Source organism: Tyto alba, unplaced genomic scaffold (genome assembly GCF_018691265.1).
Source record: "Tyto alba isolate M040663 unplaced genomic scaffold, T.alba_DEE_v4.0 Super-Scaffold_1000006, whole genome shotgun sequence".
Lineage (NCBI taxonomy): Eukaryota > Metazoa > Chordata > Aves > Strigiformes > Tytonidae > Tyto > Tyto alba.
The window spans coordinates 22,450,718-22,478,364 of NW_024881272.1; the positions used below are offsets into that span (position 1 = coordinate 22,450,718).

The 27,647-nt window shown below is 36.4% G+C and overlaps 1 protein-coding gene across 1 annotated transcript in view; it reads right to left on the reverse strand.

Annotated features, from left to right (window-relative positions):
- The window catches only part of AK5 (adenylate kinase 5), a 94,027-nt gene that overhangs the window by 25,117 nt on the left and 41,263 nt on the right, over positions 1-27,647 (reverse strand). Inside the window, exons 7-10 of the mRNA XM_042804074.1 lie at positions 19,980-20,070; positions 13,381-13,457; positions 1,643-1,685; positions 503-547 (exon numbers count right to left, since the gene is read on the reverse strand). Coding sequence (XP_042660008.1) covers positions 503-547; positions 1,643-1,685; positions 13,381-13,457; positions 19,980-20,070 — 256 coding nt within the window. The remainder of the gene's footprint in view (positions 1-502; positions 548-1,642; positions 1,686-13,380; positions 13,458-19,979; positions 20,071-27,647) is intronic.

Below are 27,647 nucleotides of genomic sequence, written 5' to 3' on the forward strand. Positions count from 1 at the left end.
GCTAAGCATCATGCATGGTGACTAGCCCATTGACTTTTTAACAGCATGTTCAGCATATGCAGAATTGCAACGTGTATTTACAAAAGTTGTTTCACAAATGAAGGGGTGAAGAGACCTGATTTTTTTTTCACCTAAACCTCAAAATTCTGAGTGTTAAATCTAATCTGGTAACATTGTAACTAATGCTGGTGAGGCAGCTTTCCTGTGGGAAATCACACAACACTACTTGTAACTGCACAAGAACTAAGGTAATTCTGAATATGTTCACACTTAAACATAGCTCCTGCTGTGACCTTTGCACAATTGTTAGCATGGTCAGATCCAGATTAATAACATGATATTAAATTCTTACTCCCTTTCAAAAGACTAAACCACCACTGTAGTGTAAATACTCATAACCAAACTGTTGTGCTAAACTTTAAAAGAAATCATATACTTTTAATCAAAACTAAATAACATGGGGATTTTCAAATGTAGCAGTTAAATTAGGAATCCTACTTACCGACAACAAAAATTATGTTTGATTTCCTCAGATCTTCTGAAAAGTCTAAAATGAAAATAAAAATTCTTTAGTTGTCAACAGTTACTGTTTTTAATTTTAGTTACTTTCCACACTGAATTGTGTAATACTCATGGAAGGTGACCTGATTTTACTAGATTTCTTTCTGTTATCATGCTCTGCAATCCAAAAGGAGCTATTATCCACATCATATTTATCTCCCAGCTTTGTAGTTCTCACTGCAGATACGATAAAAATATTTTACCTGAAAATTAGACCTCGCCCAAACACATCAGTTCATTAAAAATAAGAAAGGGGGGAGGGGAGGAGGGAAAGAAAAGCAGATCCATCCTGATGTAATAATGTGCCTCCTGAGCCATTGTGTTTTTCTCTGAATATGTTATTACATTATAATTGCTATCGAAGTTTGTCCACATCCCATTCCGATTTTCTATTCGGTGCACTACATCTGAGATGTAGTCTTAAATTCCCCTGAGCCTCAAAGTCAGCCTAATAATAATCTTAACTAAAATTCAGGTATTACTGTCATTTAAGTACAAAACTACTGTATGTAATGCACCTTTGCCTTTTACTGAAATTGTATGTTTTAAAAAAGTAGTTCTTCCTAGTCTGAGTCCCAGTCATTAGCTTGATTACACCAGTACAGAAGGCCACCTTGTACCATTGGAGCCTGCTGGAATTTAATTATGTTTTTGACTTAATCACTTACACTAATTTACCACATTTTTTTTTTAATTTTGATATTTACATCTCTTATTACATAATGTCATTAGCCATAAATGGTTTTGATTAATCCTTTCATTCCTCTTAGACTCTTAGCAGACCATACTTTCCAACAAGCTTTTCATAACTGCCAATTTCTGAAAACACTAATGAGATCTGATGCTCAGATTAACAGTAATATTTTCTAATAATTTTGGATCTACTGGCCTAGAAAGTGTAGAAATGTCTTTTACAAGCTTTAATTTGCATTCAGTGAGAATTCACATGATAAAATTCTTTGAGACATAACTTTCACAATATAAATAACCTGAATTCACTTTACCTTCTAAGTAACTAAATATGATGGGAAATCAAAGGTTTCAAAATTAAGTGGTAAATGACACTGGAAAAGAAACTCACCTCCTGTGTTCTCATAACCAGAAAAACTTGACTGATCCTCCTCCTGTTAATTAAGCAATTGACAAATTGAAATGGGTATTCTGCATTGTTTGCATTTCTTCTTATATCTGATTATCTGTATATCTTAATATCTTATCCATATTCTGACCTCTCAGTTTTAATCTATGTTGAGATATGGTTCATAATGTCACAGAAATGATGTTAGTACTGTTTCAATTGGTAGACCTTGAGCACAGGTAACCCAAGATAACTTGAGATGATTAGCTGGTCCATACTGGTTTTGCAAGGAACAGTTTTTTCAGTGTCCAACTGCATAGTTCCAGCACAATATATAAGCAACCAGTGCGCATGCTGAATTGCTTCCAAAGTAAATATGGTATGATAAGCTGTTATTAGCTGAAAGGCAACACTAGAGTAAGTTTTAGAAGTGAGCTACAATATAAAGATGAAATTAGTCTTTGGTCTAAAACGACTTCAGTATGTTTACCTTCAGAACACAACACAAGCTACAAGTTGTTATGAAGGCTTCTGAGCTACAAAAAGGGATTCTATCAGACAAATGGGGATCTTGGCATGTTTTTTTTTCCTGATACTTGGCCACTTTGAATTATTTTCTCTCAACACAGTATAGTACAACCAATGAGGAATTGCAAATACCAGTCAGCAAGACTGTCAGAATGGGAATTCTTTGTCATACTTACAAATCAGAATTATATACATGCTGGACATGGTCTATGTTACATAGTGTCAATATACTCACACCACCAGTGCTTTAGTCTATAAAATAACAGTAATAACATTAACAGTAACGTGCTTGTATTACATCATCAGTGTGTAATATCAGCACAGAATACATTATGCTAGTCCTCTCAAAATAGCACAGGGCTATCAAGCTGTAGTTTCTTACAGTCCTGTTTCAGCATGCTGTCAGAAATAGCCACTGTTAGAAATCTGTATAGACACATGAACAGATGAAGTGAAACGAGCAGCATGGTAAATAGAACAATTCAAGTGACAGTATTAACCCTATATGATTTTTCTTTGATGTAATAATACAATAAAATCTTTTACCCTACAAAGGATATATTACATATAAAAGGCCTGGGTTTAGATTCAGCTTCTTATCATGCCTTTTAAGGTTTATGGATCAAAATAATTTTAGGCACAGAGTTTAGGGTACAGTTTCTTTAAAAATCAAGATCACAGTCACAAGTTTACAATCAAATGAAAGAGGCATTACTTTCTTCAAGTACTGCTCTTTGTTCTCCCCTATAATTGCAGAATGAATCTGCCTCCGTAACCCTGGTGGGCTTCTCAGAGCAGCAGGCAATAATAAATGTCAGTTTAAGTCAGGAACAGCTCCAGTTTTTTAGAGCTGAAATATGTAAAAACTAGACACAGAACTGAAGCTAAATAAGCTATCAGCTGCTTTTATTTGACCAGCCATATCTGCTTTAATAGAATAGTAGGTTAACTAACCAACAAGCCACGATCACTTCAGGAAGAAGTGCTATGAAAAGCCATTAAAGTGAATTCTAATTACAACTTAAAAGCGGGTAAATAGGAAGTGCGACAGTGACACTGATCAGAACCCAGAATATCAAAACAATTTATTCTGTTTATATCTGTAGCTGCTCACTTCTCAGGTGCAGAAATATTGTTTTCAAAAGAATTGCTTTTGTTCTCCACATATTTTTTTTCAAAATTTCTGTTTCATAATTCTGTAAGACAACTCTGCACACAGCTTGATGTCAGTAGGACCACCAGCCCTGCTGAACTTTCACAACAAAATAAGCTTCCCCATATTTCAGATAAGTTATTCCATAAAAACATTTTTTAAGACAGAATTGAACAGCACCCAACTGTGGTAGAAAGAGGTCCTGAAAGCCTGGTCTCTAAGGGAGCTGCAAGAAGTCAGGAGGAGCAAATTAGAACAGTTGGGATACAATTAAATTGGCTGTGACAAGGTATTCCTACACAGTTTTCATTATTCCATACTTAAACGAAACTTAGAACCATTTCCCTTCATCCCGTTCCTCCCAGTCTCCTCAAAAGTGAAACCAGTTTTTCTGCTGATCTGGGTAATCAGATAGATTTGCCATTCAATTTGCAGTCCCTTGCAGAGTGTGGCAAAGACTGGCATCCTGGTTAATGCCAGTCCCCTCATATTTACATTGGATATTTTTCTCCATTAGGATTTAGCGACAACTGTTGTGAATGTTTATTACCTGATGAAATGCAAAAGCTTTTCTGTTACCCGTAAATAACTTCTGCTCCAGTCCTTGAGGCTTTTTTTGTAGCATGGAAAAGAAAAAAACTTCTCTCTTATCACCTTGTTGTTGCTTTAATGTTTCTTGAAAATAGTGGTGATAAAGTGTCTGCTACATCTTATTCAAATTTCTAACAGATATAACAAGAGTTCCTCCTAGAAATTTACTGAAGAGGATAAATAATCATGGATTAAAGAGAAAAGAGGCAGTAGAGTGAGACTGAATTTAAAACACAGCATGATTGTTGCCTAAAATGCTCAATTTTCAAGACTGAATTTGAGAATGTAAATATGCAGAGGAATATGTCAGCCACAAATTATTTAAACAAATAAAAACTACATGTTTCTCTGCCTAAAACTATTGAGAATTTAACTTAATGTGCAAGGAAAAAAAAAAAAAGGCAGCATAGACAAACAACATTAATACAGAATTACATAATGTATATAGTAGAAAGTACAGGCAAGAGCTGACTGGTTTTATCATGGCGATCTCATCAGCATCCTTTTGATGGGAATGTAGGTATATAACCATCAATATCTCAGCACACTGTAGTTATATAATTCTCCCTTTGCTGTTGTTAGGTATGCAAAACACTTGTACTCCTGCAGCATTTTATTTCTTCAGAGAACACTACAGTTCCACATATATTTTCCTTGTACTTCCTTTGGGAATAGATGCAAGGGCGTTATTTCCTTTTTTGCAGAGATATTAAGTGACTTTTCAACATAAACACAGTTATATATGGAAGCAGAACTAGGTTTAGGACTTAAATTTTCACTTTCACCTCTTTAGACTGTAGTATATTTACTCTGAATACTCCTTAATAAAGTAATATTGAATAAAATCTGAAATGTTTGCAGATAATGCTTCTACATCTAGTACCCTCAAAATCAACTTTAGCTCTCAGTTAAATAAACTCTCTCACTGATTAAGAATACTGTAGGGAATCAGAAAGCTGTATGAGATGTCTACTGAGCACTGTCTGGAGATACAATTTACTTGCTTCAGCACAGTCCAGTCTGTCACAGTCTGTGTGGTTTTAGAGTTTGACGTGTTTGCAACTGGATTTAACAGGCATCCACCTAATCACAGAGGATGGCCTTTCTGTTTATATGTATGCAGCCTCTTTTTATAAAAATGTAGTTATCACTAAGTGGTGTCATTACATATTTTGCAAAATGTGAAGACCCTAAACAAGCTTCAGCTAGGCAAAGTTAAGCGTCAGAATAAACTGGGGTTAGTCAGAGCTCAGCTGCAGAATTTGTCTTCTAAATCCCTGTTTTCTTCCTGTAAGAGTGAATGTTTGGGTTTTATGAGATATGCTGGGTTAACTGCAGGTTTTATGTACAAGCAGTGGTGCCTGGGAATGGATCTTATGAGCCATACAGTTGCTTGCCGTTAAAGATGATTTATTTTGTTACATCAAGCCACTGCAGCAGGGAACCTTGAGTGCATCTGAACTGACTGCAAACTCAGTGCTGCTTAACTCCTTTTCTTAGACTGCTAGTGACAATCCTAATGAATGGATCCCTCAATCATACACCTTTGGCACTATATGAAGAGTCTCTCTGCCCCGGACTATTAGTTTGCCTTCTGAGAGCTGGATTTCAGTGGTTTGGGTTTTTTGGTTTGAGTGGGTTTGCTTGTTTTTTGTTTGTTTGTTTGTTTTTGTTGTTGTTTTTGTTTTGTTTGGTTTGGGTTTTTTTTTGTTGTTTTTTTTTTACTTTAGATGAAAAAGGCTTTTCTGAAGGCCAGTCTCAATTCAATTTAAAAAAAAAAACAAAAAAACAAAAAAAACCCAACAAAAACATGATCTTGGCACAGCAAAGGACAAGAGCAGGATGTGGTCTCAGATCCTATGATTTGATGCTATTAAGATAAAAGTTGACAGCTGTGCTCAATTTTTACATCTTAAAAGACCACCTCTGAATAATGTTTGACCAAGCATATTTTAGGTTTACTAAAACACCTATTTATGTTTTATTAGATAGTTTATACTGTTCAGTAAGGAACTTCTACAGTATTTATAAAGAACCTCTCTATTAAGAAGGAATTTAACTGTAGGAAGAAACAGTCCACTGATCTAGATATGCACTACTGGAAGGAATTCTAAAACTAGGGCACTTCTCACTCCTTATGACTGATATTTGAGTCCAGATTGACTAAAGTTGACTGAACAATCATGGGATACATAAGGAGTAAAAAGACACCAAATAGGAAACATATGGCTTCCTGAAAATACATGTAGGATTTGTTTTTTTTTCAAGTGTTTCCAATGTACCCAGAGAAGCCACTCTTCTGCTTCAATAAAATACAAATAAGTTATTTAAAGAACAGTGTTGTACCCCATATAGTAAAATAGCATCCTTGCAGTCACTGCAGTTTAATATGTCAGTGTAAAAATCTATAGTATGTACTTTGATTAAGAAATATTAATATATTTTATAAAAAGCCGTTTCTTCTTCAGTGCTTTAAAATACAGGAATTAACGCTACAAATATTTTTAAGGACAGGCTTTGGTAGCTGTCTTTAGGGATGCTGGGCTATGTGAACAGAACCTGTCCACAGCTCTGAGTAAGGTGTCTAAATCTGGGAGGGGGGGATTTAAAACACAGGTTTGCTTTTCTTTATCAGCTTTAGGTGCAATATGAAATGTTTGAGGTGGATCCTATTTGCATCAACTGTGTAGGATGCCTCATATTCCCCAAGAATTATGCAGGTGCTCTGAGCTGTAAAGGTAGATGTGTAAAACACAAAACTCATAAATTTAGCTGTAAAGTTATATTTTGTGCATAAGAGGATAAGGCCTCAGTTTGCCAGCAGAAGGACAAGCTGGTATGAGGAAAGGAGGTACATTATCCTAGTGCTATTGCCTAGAAAAATGAGGGTGAGATACTGTAAATTGTAACACTTTTTTCTACAGACACCTTCCACAAGCCACAGAGAAGAGCTTTCTAAGTTACTGCAAAAGTATTCAGTGGAGCATAAATGCAGCACATCTTGAAGAATGATGCTGTCACTGTTGTTTAAATCTCCAGTAACTCAGATGAGCTCACCTTCCTTGTAATAAAGTCCTCATGCCCTGTACTGCCCACCAGAGCTGCAGGCAGCTACTTCTGGTTCAAAGTCAGAGAAGAAATGGGGATGCAAAGACTTCAGCTAACCTTGGCAGTTCAGTCCCCCCTACTATATGTATCACAAGAAAGTAAATCCAAATAATGTCTGTGAAAGGAGGAGAAAACAACTTTTTCTGGCATTCCAAATAAAAAATGCAGATTGAGTCTACAGCAAATTTTTTTTTGCCTGTTTTTCCATGGTTTGCATGGGGTGAAATAGAGCAGTAGCCTTTTTCACACGCCTTTACTACAGTGTATAATGGTGATTTTGAAAGAGCAAAATAATTATTCAAGCTTACAAAATGATATAGAAGCACCAAAATACACTTGGTTTGAGCTTATTAAGGGAGCACTTTGTAACAGGCAAACTGTAGTACTTTGTTTCTAGAACTGATTTTTTTAAAGCATTTAATAGGATAGTTTCCATGGCAACTTGAACTGAACAGATTGTTCATTGACTTCAGTACATTTCTATTAAACATCTTTTCTCTGTAGTTAGGCCTGCCTTTCCAGCACTTTCATCTCTTTGGATGCTTATTCATTATCTCTTTTTGCAGACATCCTTAAACTAGATTGGACTCTACCTTTCTATGCTCTTTAACAAAAACAAATGTTGAGGGAACAGAGTTTCACAGTCATTCTCTGAGTTTCCTAGAGTCCATTTTCTTTTCTATGGTATTCTCCTGTTTTAATCCGTTTCCCTGCAGAACCAGAATCTGTAATTCAAATTGATACCACAGCCTATCAGTGAAAGAGAAACGGACACCACAAAAATGTTCAGCGTTAAAAGCCCAAATGGCTTCTGGATACTCTTGGTTGTTTTACCGAGACCTGTAACGATTAAAGCTGCACAGCATATATGCATAAAACTGCTGCTATTTCAGAAGTTCCTTATGTTCTCAAGTAAAGAGAAAGCACATGATTGATATAGTACATTCTAGATCAAACCCTTTAAATAATTTAATCAACGTTTATTTAATTTTGAAAAGTAGCTTTAGGAGTCCAAATGAAAATGTCTCTTGCTAATGGAGCTACACAATTTGCTCTTTGTCATATTGTAATGTCAACCCCTGGAGTACTATTTCCGAAGGGTTAAATAAATACCTTGGATTGAATCTCTGATGTCGAGAAAATGGAGTCAAAACACAGTGACAACTGGTATGAAACACAGTAAATGGAGGAAAATGGTCTTTGGCTTAACCCGCAGAGCTTTAGATAAATGAGGCTTTCAGTCTGCTGTTGCCCACCAGTTTTAGGAACATTTGTGTTCTGCTTCTGCATTGAAAAAAAAACTTTCAGGGCCTTTTCATTTTCTCTCTTGAATATTTAAGTTTCAAGCTGTGATAATCAGTCAGGCTGGAAATGTTGTTATAGTCTTGGTAGCAATGGAATCTGTTTTTTATCAGTCCACTTGAAGCCTTCCTCCTGCTCCCCTAAAGCCTAGATTCCTATGTACTCTGGGTGGGAAATGACAGTGAGCTGTAAGAATTGTCACTACATGGCAACAACTTTTAATCAAGAGCTTGTTTCCTCTCATTAGAATGAGAGTAAGTCTCTTTGAGGGCTTCTTTCCTCCACTTCATTTTGGTTTTGCTTGTTGCTTTTCAAGTGATCTGTCACATTTTCTAATTATAAAACATTCTGCACTTGCAGCAAAGATTGGGTTATGCAATTTTCTTAATTCAATAGATTGCTTGTCACTGCTGAACAGAAAACCTTTCATTATCTTTCTGTCTATTACATCTACTTTTCCTAGGTCTTTGACACACTTGGGGAAAAGAAAGAAAAAAAAAAAGGCAATCTCTCCTTTGCAAGTGCCATAGCATTTACCCAATTGCATAAGTAAATGCAGTCTGACACTGGAAGGACATAGAAATGCCTCAGTTATGAACTGGTAGCTTCCTCTGAGGTGCAAAAATGCATTTCCATGTTTTGTAGATATGAAATACATTTCCCCTGCCGCAAATATTAGAAGAGGCTAAGTATATTTTTAAGGTTTTTACTTGAAGTTTAGCAGATTTTCATGTTTCCCAAATTTTAAAGTTATCAATTCTATAAGCACTTGTTCAGGAGCGTATTCACTCTACAGTCATCTGACTGTATGTTTTAACTTTTTCTCTAATTCGTCTAAATATTCCTCAGACTAGTTAAGGTTGTCTTCAAAGTCTTGTTTTCACAAGAAAATAATTGGATATTCTTTTCTTCTGGAACTCTTTGATAGGATTCACTGCTACCAATTTTCCAATACTCCCTTTTGGCCTGAATGCCTTGAAACAAGGCAAATGGTAGGTTTCTAATTAAAAATCCAATTATTAAAGATAAAGCTTGTCTGATCTCTGGCAACAAGTGGCATTATATTGACAGCCTCTCTGTCAAAGCTGAGAAATTGAATGGCAAGTATAAATGAATGCAGTGAGCAGTGAAAACCTGTATCACACTTGAGAGCATTCCAGCAGCAAAAGACAATCCTTACTAAACCAGACACTAGTTACGAGAGCGAGTTCTGAAAATTGAGAACTTTCTATAAAGCACAGGTCTTCCCTCATTAGAAGCTATGCTGTTACACCCAAAAATGAGTGGCCCAAAACATATTCCTGATGTCTTAATATGGGTGAAAGTATCTGAAACTTATCAGTTTACCGTGCCTTAATGTTTTTCAATAAAGTCAGTAGTAGTGTAATCATTACGCCAGAAAAGGCTGTAGAGATTGGTACCACGTGAAACTTTGGTTCTTCCACAAGGCATTCTCAATGAGAGGTACCTTCTGCTTTTTTTTTATTATTTTTTGGAAGAATATTTTTTAGGCAGTCATTCTAAAAACCTACATTATTCCTTTTCTAATACAGGATCTGACAGCTACAGATCGAGAAGGAACAGAAAAATAGTTATTAGTGATTTAGAGAAAACAGTTTTTTGTTTTCTGGGTCTTTTTTTAAAAGTGGGTATTTTCCTCCTGCCTTTCAATGCTGTAGGGACTCAGTGATTACAACTGTTCTAGTTCTTGAAGCATTCACGCATAGCCAGTAGAAAACAATCAGCTTGCTTTTAATTTAGGTAGATTAATTTAATTGAACATTCATTTATAAAATGTACAATACAAAGCTCAAGCTTTTTCTGAGTTATTTTTAATTCAATTTCCCCTGTGTACTCCTCCAGAAAATCCAGATCTTAGCTTGCGTTAGTGTTGCTTTGCACTGTTTCAGCAACAGGTACCAGGTGTTTCTTGAAACACTTCACTGTATTTTGGAGCACTCCTGGATGAGTTGATGACTACATCGGTAGTTGGAACCATGCCACCCATTCTCCTTGTTCCTACCTGCCAGTAAGAGAGGTTATTCTGGAAGAAGTAGCATACATCTGAAGAACATGGATACTTCTTTGCTGGCTTAGTTTACACTAGAAATTTTCCTGGCTTTTTCAAAGAATGAGAAAATGCAAAGGTATCTGTGTACATCCATTTCAGTTGTGCCAAGTGATACTCATTCCCAGCTGTGGCTTTGTCTTCAGTATGTGTTGTGTACTGCTCTAACCCCCAACTCCTCTTGTTCGGTGACTACCAAGACGTTCTGCTAAAATTCAGCCATTTTTAGCAGCTCAGCTGTGTAAGGTTGCTTAGAAACCAGCCTTCTTATCCCCCACATTCTCATGACAGATTTCCTATGCAATAACATCACTGCATGACACATTTGTATCGAGACACACGTTCCTTTCCACTTAAGATTCTCTAAGTAAAGGTTGGTGCTTTGCACAATTCATAAACAGCATGTGGTAAATCACTGGAGTATTAAATCACTGCCACAGTCAAAGTGAGCTCAGGTTTCAAATGCAAGCAGTTCCTCACTCCTGTATTTAGTTATTGATCTTTTCTTCCTGAGAGTAATTTGTAATTTTGTTTTCTAGACTGGGTAGCTAAATGGTATTGTGATTTTATGGTAATCTCCACTTCCTTCTTTGCTTCCGTATGTAATACTTGCTTGCACCATTTCAAAATTTAGATGGTAAGGTTTTTGGTTGCAATTGCTTTCTCCTTTATATTTGTACAAGGCATCGCATATGAACTGGGTATAAAAATATTTATTAGTAATAGAAATATTTATATTATTTAAAATGTCACTAATAAGTATCAAAGATACCAAATTGCAGTTGAAGGCAATCATTGCCAGCCACTTCATATTTATATATCTCTCTTTGACTGAAAGGTTTTTAGCACCGTTTTTCCTTCATTTCTTCTCTGTTTGATAACAGTACTGCACCCTTGAAAGAATAGCAATGTGTTGGTCTGGTAAAATAATGTGAAAAGCTAACCACCACATCTGGCAGAGAGAATACTTGCTATTGACAAAGACGGTAAGCTCCCATAGTAGTCCTCTTGTTTAGTCTCACATAAGAACCCCATGCAACTTCATTCAAAACTACAGTCAGTGCTTTTATGGACTGTGCAATATATCATCAGTAAACCATATAGTGTAGAAATTATATATTAGTATAATTTTCATATATTTTAATGTTAATTTTATTTTGTAACTATAAAACTGGTGCTTATTATTTAAACAGCATTTCAGATGTTATGAACCAATAGTATAATTTCTTTAGTGTTCATACTCTATCAAAAGAACGTATTTAGAATGTCATTAAAATGCAAAGTTTAACATCAACATAATCCTAAAATGATTTAAATATACATTCTGCTTTATAGGGCGTAAAAGCCTAAACCCTGCAAAAAAGTAGTAGTACAGTCAAGACACATATGATGAGAAATTTAAGAGAGTTTCCAGGGGTAGAGAATGTTTTAAGAAGGATTTATGAAAGAATGGGATTTAAAATGGGAACTGGAGACAGAGGTGAGCTGTCTGCTGGAAAAAAAAAAAAAAAAACAAACTGAAATAACTGAGCCAATAAGAACAGTAAAAGGTTCATAAATTAACAGAAATTAATAGGGCTAGAACATAAAACATGTTGCAGGTGAGGATAAAGTGTTGCATTGAATACTGGGAAAGAAAGCCAATGAATGAACAGATGCCACTGAATGAAAATTGTTTTGTTGGTCCTGATTTTGTCACTAGCTTTAAAATTTCACAAGAAAAGCTATCTTTTGTGAATAATGAGGAAAGAGGTGAGAACATTCTCAACTGTATTTAGTTGAATGACAACAGAAACACAAAATAACATTCTTTGCCAAGCTGCTGCTCACAAATCTAGAGAAGTGTTTGTGGTATTCATGAAAAAAATGCAAGCAGAGTTGTGCAAAAGTGAAAGGCAGAAAGCAAAACATACAAAAACACCACCCTTAAGTATGGTGGTGTGATAGGCAGATGGCTTTAAAAGTTGTTGGGTTTGTTGTTTTGTTTTGTTTTGTTTTTTTTTTTTAAGTCATTCTTTTAATGCTTATCCACAGCACAGTAACAAGAATAATGACACTTATCCTTAGCACAGTATCCAAGCCACCGGAACATCCTGTGTTTCAGTTTGTGCCCACTGCCTCTTGTCCTGTCACTGGGCATCACTGGAAAGAGTGACTGACCATCTTCTTTGCACTCTTCCTTCAGATTTCTGTACAGATTTTCTTGGATTCCCCCTGGAGCCTTCTATTTTCCAGGCTGGACAGTCCCAGCTCTCTCAGCCTTCCCTCACAGGAGATGGCCCAGTCCCTTAATCATCTTACTGGCCCTCCACTGGATTCTCTTAAGTAGCCCCATATGTTGTACTGGTAAGCCTAGAACTGGACACAGTACTCCAGATGTTAGCCTTAGCAGTGGTGAGGTGAAGATTAGAGAGGAAAGTTGTATGCAACCTTTTTTCCCCCCTCTCTAGCCTTCTTTCTTCCTACGTACAAGGAAAACACTACCAAAACTTAGTTTTTAGGTGTGGATAGAATGGGATCAGTTGAAAAGCTGGTTAAAACACAGTGTAAGCGTTTGTTGTTTTTTTCTTAAAAACACCTTTCTTTTTTAAGGGGAGAATGTTTGGTTTAGTTATATTTCACACTTCTTTTGTACTTTTGTGCCTCTCTTGAAAAATATTTTATTCCTCCTTCTTAAACATACAGTAGACTTACAGTGCATTCCAACAATTCTATTTGCCATGTCTGCCAACATCTTAAAATTTGTGGAGGAAACTCAGCAATGTACAGCAATGGAAGATATGGGCTCTTAATATCACAATAATATTTACTCTTTTCTCATAACCAGAAAGCAACCTCTGTATATCACAAATTTACTTGTATTGCACTTTAAAAGACCTTTAGCTTAGTTAACCTTAAAGTTTCACCACCTTGTTCAGACAAATTGTATAGAATAGTATGTACATAAATGAGCAAATTGTCTAGAGAAAGGCCATATATACATAAAATTACCTGGTCTTCAAAGTCAAATTCTGTATAAATAGTATCTCCAGAATCCATAATCAGACTGCAGTCAAGTTCATTTGACCCTAAAATAAGAAAGAAAATTAGACTTCATAAATGGATTGGAAATTTTCGCTTTATGTGATGGAACACTACAATGTTTCCAATTGTCTGTATGTATGCAAAAACTGTGATCCAAGGAACCATTCAGATGTGCTAGAGTACCCAGATGGATGGTATTCCATTAACAAAGCCTTGAAAGCATCCATAAAAGCTATCACAAATCTTAATAAGGAATGGTTATACTAAAAAGTGAATTGTTTCAGATAGACTGCAAATTTATTGGGCAGGGTGTTCTGTGTGCCATGACTTGCAATTATAAAATTGCCACAAGGACTTTGGCTCAAGAGAGAGTACAAACCATGCTTAGAAAAGAGAAAGGAAATACTAATTGGTGATTAGCAGATAAGGATCGTGGAGTGATGTCAGTGGGGGGACCAAAGCAGCAGTCTTCCTGAAGCAATTGTCCCCACTCCTATCCTCCTTTCCAAGGTGACAGTGTGACTCTGCCCCTTCTCTTCATCATCCTCCTGTGCCAGGATCAGCAAGTCATGCAGCCTCTTGCACTTGGGATGACAAAATTCACTTGCTGAGAAGCCTTGACCTGTGTGAGCTTTACAGTTTAGCTTCTGCTGAACTGAAGGTACAGGATAACAGAAACTGTGCTTGGTATTTCAAGAAGTCATATTGGGGAGGTAGTCACTGCTAAACCAGAATGGGAGGATAAACAGACCACTAATCATGTTTCTATATAAAACAGGAAGGGTGTAGCATGGACATTATATTCTGGCATTATCACCCCATTCAGATTATCTCATTCCTGGGCAGTGAGGAAAACAGTCTCCTGTGCCATCCAGATGATGTAGCCCTAAACCAAACCCTGCACACGTTCAACACATATTAAAATGTTGATAGGTGTGTGACTACAGGAGTATTTTCCACAGCATTATTAAAATGAGAGTAACAAAAATACTGTAATGATACACAGAGATCTAAAAATTGTAACCAGCCAGTAGCCACGGGTGAGTCCAGTCACGATCTTCATGTGGGGAGAAACAGGTAACACCAGGGGAAGTATAAGACGTGCTTTGTTTTGTGTCCCCTTGTCCCTGGTCAGACAAGATCACTGATGAGGAAGAGAATACAACTCCCTCCCCCCTGGGTTACAGGTGTCTCTAGCTGGTATGACCCTGCAAGCACTGGCATTGAAGATACATAGTTTTAAGACTATTGCTGACCTTGAGTTGTTTTCTTGCCATTAGAGATGTTTGCATGGGTGGCTCTCTGTAATAAGCACTATCAGTAACAGATTTTGCAGTTCAATTTCTGCCAGATGCATTTATGTATTATTTGCTTCTGTTTGCTTTTAAAGTTTACATAGTAATAATCTATTGTAGGTGGTGAGCTAAACATCACAGAGAGAGAACAGAGGAGAGGAACTCAATGTCATGATGACTAAAACCATAACCGCTTGGTAGAGATTATGATTCCAGCTTGTCTTAGTTTGCAATCCATATTACAATTACCAATAAATTAATCTTTGATTCAACTATTTGGACTACGTAAGAGACACCAGGGAAAGACTTGGGTCTACCATCTGCTGGTGTTTTTGTTTTTTTTTCTTCCCCCACTAATGTTCTTGTATACTTTATCAGATTGCTATAAAAAAAAACAGAAAGGGATTACATTCTTGCTACTGTATAATGTCACATGTATATATGCAGCATGTTCTCTGGCATATACACTTTATGGTCTTTTGAAAATACCTGTCCATAAGAGATATACACGACCAAATAGATTTATAACTGCTAAAATAATCTTAATTTTTTGATTTATTTTACACAGCTGACATCTCACTCTTAACACTGTGTCATTGTTGGTAATATAATTTAACTAAGCCTTAGTTGTCACCAGCACTGGCCTACCTTGACACATCAATCATTTTTAAAGGCACTTGTGTGCAAATATTTGATTAAATGTCACTTAACTACCAAAAGCAGTATGTATTCTTAGCTAGAAACGTTAATATGAAATATGGTGCTGCAAACTTAAATGTAAAGGTCAGGCTGGAAATGAATATTCATGCATAATGTATCTTAAGTGATAAAATCCATAATGGTTATACAATTTTAATATGGTCAAGCATCTTATAGCCTTTTTTCTTGAACTAGGGCACCAATTTCCTTAGGGAAGCATAGCTCCTTTCTAGGGTATATTCAAGGAAGGTCAGGAAAATTGAAAATATGTGTCTTTTCTTTCTTAATTTCATGAGAACTAACAAAACCCATAACAATCTATCACTGAACAGTATACAGACTTCTCTACCCTTCTCAAATTGCCTAAAGACAAACCTACCAGAAATTAATTGAAGCAAATGACTACTCCCATGACAAGATGAAGTAATGAAGGGATATATAAGAGTACTTGAGATATCCTTGGTGCAGTTTGAATAAGCATGAGTAGTTTGCTATTCTCCAGCTCAGCCTGTTGTTGGAGGAAGCATATTTTGCTGAGTTTGGACTAAATCTTGCTGAAACAGATCTTCTAGGGGAGGACAACAGGCTTGTTAACTAATTGCTACTACACGTGGCAGAAGCAGCATACCAGACAGCCACCTTGCAAGGTACTGGGAGTCAGTAGTCCTGATGGTAGGCAAAGCTACCGGCAAGGCTAAAGCTGAGGGGAGAGTGTTCGAAAGGGTGGATAATTAAAAACTCAGTTCAGGTTTTCTGAGCACAAGTTTCAATCAGCAACATTTTATGTAAAACTTGTGGCAGTGTTCAGCTGTCAAAGGAGAAGCACAGAATGTTGGCTTAGGGAAAAGAGGACTGGTTAATGCATTTGGAAGCAAACATGCCCTGCTGCTTTCAGTGAGTCTGCAGGCTGCACATCTCATGCTCTGACAACAAAACAGCTGATCATAAGTTTCCTTGCCTTTTCTCAGGAAGTTGCATTGTTTTTCCTTTGATAAATTGGTACACTGAGAACTAGGCTATAAAAAAGATTAAAACTTTTTTACCATTAGGAGGAAGGTCGTAAGAGTCTGAATTGTCTTAATTCCTTTCAAAGGGATGCCCCATTCCACCAGATAATCTCAGCTCTTGATTAATTTAGAGCATTCATGTGCTTGTATGAACCTATTGCAAATGATCTGAATAACTATATCAATTTCAAAAGAGGAAACTCAACAGTTAAACCCCCCCACACCCCAAAATTAAGAAAATGCATGAAAGCTCTACTGCCATGGAGAAATAGTTTAGGAGCACCTGCAATGAAAAGGTACTCTTATGACTTAAAATATACATCCTCAATTTCAGTGCATGCATAAAGTTGAGGTAAGGGAAACCAGGTCATTTTCATGTGCCTTGTGATTTCCTTAGGGAAAAAACAGAGAGGATTTTATTAGGTTCAGTACTGTACAATTAAAAAATAAATCAGTTGGAAGGTTTTATTAAATCCCCATTAACTGAATAATCAGCTCTCCCAGGGGGAAGCAGGCTGCTGATAAAAGAAACAGCATATCAGCTATAATGAACTCCCTTTTTTTTCCTAGCTTTGTATCTTGACACTGAAGGCATCATTCATAAAGATTTGTCCTGCTAGGAACCCAAGAGGATCCAATGACACAGCACGAAGGAACGAGTTGAATTAATGGGTGGCTGCAGTTGTACGAGGGTGTGCTGACAGGAGCTACCCCTGCCAGGTCTGACAGTTGGGGAGAATGACCCCCCCTGCCCCAAAGGGGTGCGGGGCTGTGCTCAGTTGCTTCCTTCACCACAAGGCTGTACTTTTAAATTTTATGCTGTATTTTACATATTGCTTGCTGCTCCAAAGCTGAATTGCACAGGATTGGTCATGGAAAGCTGAGAGAGCATGGCTATTACAGGCAGGTGTGTGATTCCCATGACAGAAATGCACCCCAGAATCCAGGGGCATCACTGGCCATAAATATCTCTTGTCCTATAAAATATTTCAGTGTTCTGAGCCTGGGTGTGTGCCACTTCCTCTGCAAGTGTGTTCTTCCTTTAGTTTTCATGAATGTAAATGTCAAGCATTGCTTTTTCACAGCTCACTAAATTAATTTATACAATGAAACTAAATTGTACTGATCTGTCTAAATTTATTTGCAGTTGATTTAACTTCCCATTACAAGGTAGCTATACCCCATCATGTGAGTTAATTAAGTCTGCTCCTTGGACCACTTATGTTTTGGCAAATCAGTTAATGTATTTCCAATCCTTGCTTAAATCCATTAGTTATTTCAAATCCTGGTATCAATTCTATTCAATATGGTTCATTGGCTTAAATATGCCCATACTCATATTTTAACAGCTATAGTATTTGCACTGTTCAATGCTGACTGTCATAAAGTAATCTAAGGCTATCCCATGAAACATGTTTCTTCTTTTAATAGCGTGTTTAAGCTCAGTAAAATAAAAATGTCTTTTTGTATTACGGAACGTGCTCTGAAGCACTGCTGAATAACTCAATACATGTTGCATATAAGCACTCAGGCAAGACAAATGCTTAGGAGATAATTTATTTTACTGAAACCTTACACTGTTGAGTTTCATGTCAGGTTGTTGCTCTTAGCAACAGTCTTAATATGTCATAGAAGGCAACAATGAGAAAATTGTATTTTAATCTGTAAAAATATTCAGTTGTATTCTTTCAACGTATATTGTTACACAGTTGATTACAACTGGATTTTACAGGTATAACATACCAATTAGATTGATGCGGAGGCATGAAAATATTAGAAATACTGTGTTTACATTTGCCACCAGGAACCAAAATATATTGCAATATCACTAATAATATTAAAAGACAAAAAGTGAAATCAAGGCAATGCTGGAATTGCAACCTCTAGAAATTAAATATTTGGTCTCACAGGATGTCTAGAAATCCTACTATGAATCTCCTTATTATTACTGGTGCTCAGGTTAGGCACCAATTAGATGATTGTGGCATGGCTTCTGATAAAGCTCATAGCTCCCCAATTATTTTGGTTAGGAATTTATTAAATAGATCAGATTTTCAAGGAACTGACTAGAACTCATCCAGGATCACAGCCAATTTGTGCAAATTGTTTAGCTTTTGTCAATCTGTCAGAGCTAGCACCTCTATGTCACTTCTCTCCTCTTCTTGCTATTCAGTACTTAGCTCATTTAATTAGAAAATCCACAGGTAATTATCAATACAGTGCTATACAGTGGGAATGCCATTTTAGGTTTGGAATCAATCTCTTGCCTCTAGGAATAAGGCTAAGCACGAAAGAGATAAGTATGCTAATTAACAGAGAAAGCTAGTAGTGTTTATTCTTGTGTGCATCTTACCTCTAAACTGCCCACTGCAAACCTGCTTTTTTAGCTAATGCACTTTTTATCATTCTCAGCCTCCCCACTCCCCCACCTTGATCATTATGATGATTTTGAACATTATCAAAAATACCCTTATGGGTGGGGTTTGTAGGCTAGCTAGCTTGGGAACCCCCATTCAAAACTTCAAAATACGACCAAACCTTTCTCTCTGACACACTGCTCTTTGCAAATGTCATGTCAGTAGAAAAAAGTAAACCCCCCTTTGTCAAAAAGAGATAATAGATGTATTGCTACTACTAGACTTCACTGTGCTTCATCAATTCCTTCTGCCTTGGCAGCCCCCATATGATTGTTCATGGTTACAAATAACGGAAGCTACCTTGCCTGTCAATTTATGGCAGATAAGTTTTCCGTTAAACAGAAGAGAGATCAGATACATGATTTTCTTTACTATACATATCTAATCTTAGTTTTAATAAATCTAGCAGATTTTATATGAAAATATTTCACCCAGAATTTTCTTTTTGTGTGCTGTTTCACAAGACATTTATGACATCTACCTACATAGCCCTCATGGTCTACTTGGAAGGCAGCCAGGGATGTCATCTGTAAAAAGAAAAAGTTGTGAAGTTACAAAGGAACATTTTCCTGTTCCCCTCAAGCAAAATATTTCTGACAGATGTTATGGATTTTCAGTGCTTTGATTTTTATCTTCAATTCTTTTGCAGTCCTTTGTCCCTCAAAGGCTTTTTCTTTGAAGACATTAAAGCCTCAGTAAGCACAAATAATAAATATATAAATAAATAAAATCCCCAACTGCCTGACTTATATTCATACTCTGTTTCAGAATTAATACCTATTAAGGGAGAAGTATGATCATTAATCTCATAGGACTGGTTTTCTGGTGAACACTGAGGTATCATCTGGAACTGAAACTGATAGCTGACAACTAGAATCTTACAAAGTTTTTGTATTAATAATATAGTTGCTTAGTGGACTCTCCATAGTATTTTAAGGTGCAATTGTAGATAAACAAAATGTTAGGTAGGTTGTATGAAGTTTCCAAGTATAAAGAGATTTTTTTGCCATCGGTTGTGCGAATGTTCGAGGTCGGTCAAGGCTTTGCTACTGTAAACTCATCCGTACTTGAGGATTATGAGAAAGGCATCCCACCGATGTCAAATGCAGTATAAAAAATGTGTTTCTTTAAATCTTCCATTAACTCACCTGCTACAGCCTCTTTGTTTGCAAATAGTTTATTGTCAACTGCCGAACTTATATCAAAGAACACTTCTTCTTCATCTCTGTCTGCATCAAACTAATAAAAAAACAACAACAAAAACAAAACAAACAGTTGGAAATCACACACTGCTTATACTCGGCTGAACATCAATGTGTAACATGATTTCTCACCCTGAGCCTTCTTGATAGGAACCTTTCTATTTTTCTGTGTGCTGTCCATTGCTTTAGGTATGAACCATTTTAACTGTGACTGAGAATTAAACTAATTTTGTATATGATTTTGCCTATTTTCAATAGCTTGTCAGAAGCACAAGCTACAGTAAAATTGACCAGCTCTCAGAGAATGAAGTTTCAAAGCAGAAAGTAGAACTAGTAATGCATATTACTTTTTCAACCATGGGATGGTTAAAAAAAATGACAGCATAGAGACCAGAAATGTGATTACTTTACTGTCACTTCTTTTCAGAGATTAGTATAATTAACTATTTAATTTGCAAGTGAAAAATTTTCAACAACTTCTGAATTATCTGAAACTAATTTTTTTGACATGTATGTGTGCATGATTTCTTCCAGTATTTGAGCAAAATTCTTAGGAAAAAGTATCTTTTGAAAGTCCCCTTTTGCAAAGAAAGGAAAGCTTTCCTTGCTCTCACACTAGCAGAAAGTGTATTAGCTCAATGATTAATAAAATCAGGAAAGCAGTGTCCTTTAAAATGAAAATAAATATTTTCTTACTGTTTTAATTTTTTTTCACTTGTTCTATCTTTTGCCTGAATTCTGACACTGATTCTTCCAAGTTTTTTCTCATCTGTGTCTAACAGGTTCTTTTTATGGCCAGGTAACATGCTTAACAGTGCGCTTATGTTTTTTCTTATCACATTAATCAAGCTTCATTCATTTAGATCATCACTTATTGAGTCCTTCTTTGGAAAAAGATTGGAGATTTTATCACTGTTGCTCTGGACTTTTTCTTATTTCTCAAATTGAGGACAGGTACATTACTATGGAAAAGGGGAATACTGTAACCTCAAGTTACAGGAGCAAGCAAATAATGGTCATATCATATGGCTGTCAGAGCATGCTGCCCTGTGTAACAGTCACTATTTTCAATCATTCTGTATCTTCAGTGTAGTATGGTTTAGGATGTAGAATGAACCTCAGGGCAAAAAGCATTACACTAGCAATTGCAAGCTCATGAACTTCAGTGGGGTCTTTGTTCCAAGTCCTAGACCTTTTCAGAGCACCTCTTCAGATGTCTCGCCAATACCTGCCTGTTTCATGGCTTTTCTCTGCTTGTTGTTTTCACCATGGAGAGAGAAGGGCAAACCCTACTAGGAACTTTGCTGCAGAAGCTAATATTTATAGAGATGAAGTTGTTTTCCAAATATCTATCTCAGAATATAGCATCATACTTAGTTAATTTTAGAGAGATACTGAACTGCTTTGTCTAACACCCACCATTGCAAAATCAGTATCAGTCTTTTCCTTATGCCTTATGCTGAGTTATGTATCATCTATATTACTTAAGTTGTTCTGTCACTGGTAATGAAATTTGCTTGCTTATGGAATTTTCTGTCAGCACCTCAAGGTAAACTCAGAGTGAAATACCAGCCCAAGAATAATCATTTAGAGTGGCAGATGTCAGAAATAGTTCAAAAATAGAGAAAGAACATCAAAGAGACAAAGAATGATTCTACCAACTAGGTCTGTGTGAATGAAAGAAAATGGAAGCTTGTGGGAAGCCAGAGTATACTAGAGAGAAGAAACCATTGTAGAAAGTTTGCTGCCAACAAGCTTAACTCTCAGTACCTGAGTGCTCAAATATTAATTGGTTTGGTCCTGATTTAAATCTTTAAGGTCTTAATATTTAGCTTTATGCTTAGCTCAGCTCTGGAGTTCATTTCCATCATAGATGAGCCTACTATAACTATCAATATATGGGGTTTTCTGACTGATTCTTGAAATGGAGTTTCTGGCTCTGACCCTGAGGACCACTCGGAAGTTCATCCTGTGATGCAACACTGTTGTCCATCTGTCAAGGCAGACATTTATCTGTTCTTGAGGAGCTGTTCTGCCATTCAGTGTTAATCAAAACTCAAAGCATTATTTTTCATTTATAAAGTATAAATTCATGTTTACTTATTAGAAGGATTACATCTTAACTTGTGTCAAAACTGAGGCTTATGGAGGAACAGGTCTTAAATGAAGCTGTTTGGCTACTGTTGGGCAATTTATTATCCATGCACAAAGAGCATCTTTGGAATTTTTTTGTTAATAAGAGTATTGATCTCTCAGAATTCTTCTGCACTGGTGTGTCTCCAAGGACATGTGGGAATATGCTTTTCTTCTGTCACTTCTCAGCAAAAAATGTATGCATTTCATTAGACATGTTAGGGAAGACATCATATAATATGATGTTTGTGGCTATATGTACAAATAAACCCAGTAAATTTTAATCAGGTCATGTCTGATTGTTACTGTGTAGGTCACACCACACTTGGAGAGATGACAGGTTTGCTTTCTCATTAGTAGCATTCGTCTGAATAATCCAGTTTACCATGAAAAAACACATTATCAATCTCAAAACGTTCTGAAGGTCCCAAGAATTTGAAACATCGGCTTCCCCCATTCAAAGAACACCAGCTGTGCTTCAGTACTCTGAAAAATCTGGGCTTTGTAATGAAAGCCTATATTGTCACCCAAAGAAAACCAATTATTTGAAGCTTGCACACAGACTCAGTTTTCCGCTCACTAAATGAGAATTGTAATACCCTGAGCCACAGGAAGGCACGGTAGCTTTCAAAGAGAAATTATTTTTGAAAGGAACTAAGTAACCATGTGAGTTCTGTACTTCACTGAATTGCTAAACATTTTAAAATGAAATCCTCTGATAATTATTGGAGGCTTGAATAAAACATAAAAGGTACTCAAACCAACCTATTCACAAAGAACAAACAGCAGTAAAAGTTGTATTTTTAGCAGAACATGTCTAAATCAATAGGTTGCTTTCCATACTGAAAACAAATTCCTACCTGCTTCAAAACATAGCTCTTTGCAACTAAATTATCTACTGGTATCTTTATGGATGGCTCAGTTTAATTATAATCAAGGCCTTTGTTTTATAGAAATATAACTTTTTTAAACATGCCACTGAAAGTATTTGCAATACATAAGGCGCATTAACTGTACTGTTATCTGAATTGATATAATCTTTACGAGTGATCCAGGAAGAAGCAAAGTATCTCTTCCTTTTGAGGTCAATGGCGTTTGAGGTCTAAACACACTAATGGGGTTTTTGTACTTGGCTATCTCCATCTTCTTGGGGCAGGAAAAAGTGAGAGAGGATGTCCGAAGACAAGAGAATCACATTTCTTTAAGAAACCAGCCTAAATCTCTGAGCCAAGAAAGGTTTCACAAACCTTTCTGAAGGACATCTGGGGGGCTATCCTTGGTAAGCATGTAGTAAAGTCCTTCCCCTGCCCAACACATACATGTGAATGCTGCGGGGCAGCAATCTCCACATAATTTCTATTAGTGGTCCTGCTTCCAAGATTTATCTCTCTTTGATGAAGGGAAGTACGAGAGATTTTTTTTTCTACCTTCTCTCTCCTCAGTCAGTTCAATAATGGTGTTTCTGCAGAAGGAAGAGGTAATACAGCATCGCTTGGGAGGATGTGTATTTACCACACCCACATGCTGTAGTTACATGACACTCTGTTCTGCTCCCACCTGTTTTGGGGGAACACATCCCAAAAATTAAGGCAGGAATACAAACAGATCCCTGAAGTCTCCAAGGTTTCTTTTGATTGAGTTTCAGATAGTTTTGCTTTGCTGTGACACCATGATTTAGTAAAGAAATGACTAGTAGAAGTCATGTACCTCAGTATAGATTGATTGATTGATTGATTTTTTTAAAATAAATGGTGACTGGCATAATGATCAATTTTCTGGAAAGTTTATCACAGTTTCATGTGAACATTGTTGAATTGGAAGATTTGGTGCTATATATAAAAATGATGGAAAATATTTTCTAGATCTTCTGCACTGTAAATAATTGTTCTAGGGAAAGCGGGTTGTATTTGCTGCTCTCAGAGAGAAAATTATTAGTGTTTCTAAATAAGCACCCAACAAATCCTAGCCAATAGGAGCTTCACAGAAAAACTGTCTGAGTTGTTGAACATTGCAAATCTCCCTGGTCAATGATGTTAAATGGAGGTTTGGAAATACCATGTATTGAGTTAAAGAAAAAAGTACACAGCTCTTTCTTTTTGTCTATCAGGGACAAGCATCAAGGAAACTTCAGTTAACTAGAATTTTAGGTGAGGGTGAAGTCATGCAGCCTGGAACTGCCCCCTACAGACTGATTCACCTCCAGTGACACTGCTGGTCTTTGCAGGTGGTTTATCCAAAATAACAATCCCAAAACAGGGGACCATAATAGATTTTCAAATTGGAGTACAGGAAAACTAGAAAGAAATTTGGTTGCAGCAGGGTCACGGGGAATTCATGTTTGTGCACTTTGACATAAAGTTAGAAAAGGAGAAAGCATAAAACAACCCCAAGCAAATAGGTGTAGTTAACTAGCATTTGCAACAGTAGCTTAAAATGTCCTCTATTTTAGAACATGATGGATGTCAAGAAAAACAAAATAAGCCATGTCCAAATTAAAATAACAACATTGGGCTAATTACTGTATGGAAGTATTCCCATCCACCTCAAAATCAAACAGGATTACAGGAATTGGATGATGAAAGCTCTCTTTCCAGGCAACGACTTCAACAATAACTACAATTCTTAGATGTCTGAGTGTTTTCTCAGTCACTGAAACGTATGTCACTTGAAGAAATGCTCAAAATACTGTACATTTAAAGGTACAGGTGATCTGATTATCAAACCCACTTGCTGCAAGATGGTATTCATATGTCCTCTTTTGACCTCTTGGTCTTAAGCCTCTGACCATTGCAGTCAATGCTGGTCAGTAGAAAAAAAAACAGTGTTGCTTTGAGTTGTTCCTTTAAGCCACACCCTCAGGTATGGACCTTTCTGTGGTGTTTGACTGATTTTTGGCCGTGGAAAATAGGTCATCAGACCTCCAGTCATAAATAGGATAGGGTATTTTTTTTTCCCAGACAAAGAAATTTCTAAGGGGAGATTTATAGCGAACAATTAAGTGAATAGGAGTTGGGTTGTGCTGCTTAGTCAGAGGGTCTGATTAGATGTATGAGCAGGAATGCTGAATGTAAGCCCAGTGATAACATTGTGGTGTTTGGCACAGGGGTATACTCCTGGATGCTCAGTGCAGTGCTAGTATCCATAGCTGATTAAACTGGAGGGATTTCCAGATGGGCTCTGAGAATGACTATTGACTACCATGCCTAATAAGGGAAGAATTAGGGCTGAAATCAAAGGCTGAAAAATTAATCTGTTTCCTGTACCTTTCCATGGGAAAGAAAAATTTTAGAAGTTGTTATTATATCCAGCAGACATAAGCTGCAAGGAAGAGAAAGTGAGATAAATCCAGAATTGGAGCAAGCAACAAGATTTATTCTGATGCCAGTTTCTGTACTGTCTAATTAATCATAATAGGCAATGGATTCCTCATGATTTAAACATTTTAAAAATTGTTCCTAAAAAGAAAAATGGTAATATATTAAAATTCAAATAGTAATTAATTCAGGAAAGTCTGCAGTCTAAAATTGATTTACATAGCCATAGTTGTCACTTCTGGCTTTATGATCTATTCATCAGCTATACGTGGAAGTGAAACACAATCATTGTTTAGAAGTGGACAAATCACCCATATATTATCACCTGCAACAGAGGAATAATTTCTTTTTAAATTAAAAAAAAAAAAAAAGGAGGGTAAGCTACAAAAAAGAGAACATGGCTTCTTGTATCACAGTTATCCCAGGCTTTTAAAAGAGATACCTAGTTTAGAAGTCAGAATGTACCACTGTCCTTGAAGTACTGGTATTTTTTGGTTGAAAAGTTGACAGTCCTTTAGCTAGTAACATAAAAAGATTCATAAGATTGAACCAGTTATGATTTTCAGGTGGCAATGGCTACAACTGTGATGAGAACCACTCACTACTTCTATTCATACTGGTTTAGGCAGAGGTTTGCTCCTGAAAGACTGAAAACAAGTATGAAGTTTTATTTTACCCTTGGTAATACTAAAAGGTGAAGTGAGACACACACTTGAGTGTATAGGTGCCACTTTATGATTTTTGGACACCCACAAAGAAATCCCTTTATTATTGTTGAACCATCCCTGGTTCACTTCTCTTAATAATTACAAGTTAATTGACTTGTGCAGCTACTTCTAGAGAACTGTGGAAAATGCAAAAGAAAAAAAAAAAAAAAGATCAGCAACATGAGAAAACTGAAGAAATATGTGAGGAAAAATATATAAGGAAGGGTAATAAACATTGGGAAGGGATGACAGGAAAAAGGAGTTGAAGCCTTGTATAGGAAATATAGTAAGCGGAGTAACAGGAATGAAGCTGGAATGTGCAGACTGGGAGCTCAGAGAGTATTTCCCTATTATAAAGTACTTTTAATGATACTCTTTTAGAAAAAACACAAAAATAACTCCATAACACTACAAAACTGGGGGAGGGAGGGACATATGGGAGACATATTTCTCTGTAATCCCTTCTCTAGTTCCAATATTTTCTATCTTTTATATGAAATACTCTGAAATCTCAGAATAATTTTTTATATGATACTGTATCACATACAGAAGAGAAACTACAACTGAAATTACACTAGGGCTCACCAGTGATTTATAAAAAATGATGCAATTGTTATCATACAGAAACTTAGAAATGAAACTGGGGATTTTGCCACCATTATTAAAATCCTAAGGAATACTCTGGGTTATCTAAAATAAACCACTTAACACCTTATTTTTTACCTCAGGAGTTCCACAGAGGATTCCTAACTCATTGCAGAGTCCCCATACTTCTATCATTACAGTTTCTCAAGTTCCACTTGTCATCGAAGTGTCTATTGCTATGAGCACTACTTGTTAGCAAACATGAGGGTGAACGTTCACCAGCCCTGAGTGGAGCTGACAGTTCTGTAGGGGCTGCTGCTAGCTTTTTGTATATCCCAAAATAATTTACTCAAAATAGGTGCAGTCTGAAGCCACTAACTACATAATTTTTGAACACATTAGGCTTATAGATGGAATCTAGTATGGTAAGAAAAAAATAAAATTAAACCATCAAATTCAAGTAACATCTTCCAGTAACATTAGTGAGAACTGAAATGATCCTCAAAAATATTAAATACACAGTTATAACGGGAACTTACCAACTAATTTAACTGCCTTATGCCACCAAATATGAACATACAAACATGCACACCCATGCACACCCATAGATCAAACTTGTTCTGCTCCTCTAGAAACAGAGACGGACCCTGAACAGATTTAGGGAATTTGTTACAGTTGATATGAAATGCGAAAGTGTCAGATTCTGGCCCATTCCCACATTAGTACAAAATAGGGTATTTGGGTACACCTGTAGTTTCATTGCTAATAATTTCCCTTTTCTATTAATTTGGCAGTACATAAATAATTCAATTACTATAAATGAGAGGCTTTGGGGAGTTTTTGTTCTTAAAGTGATTTTCTCTTATTTCATGTGA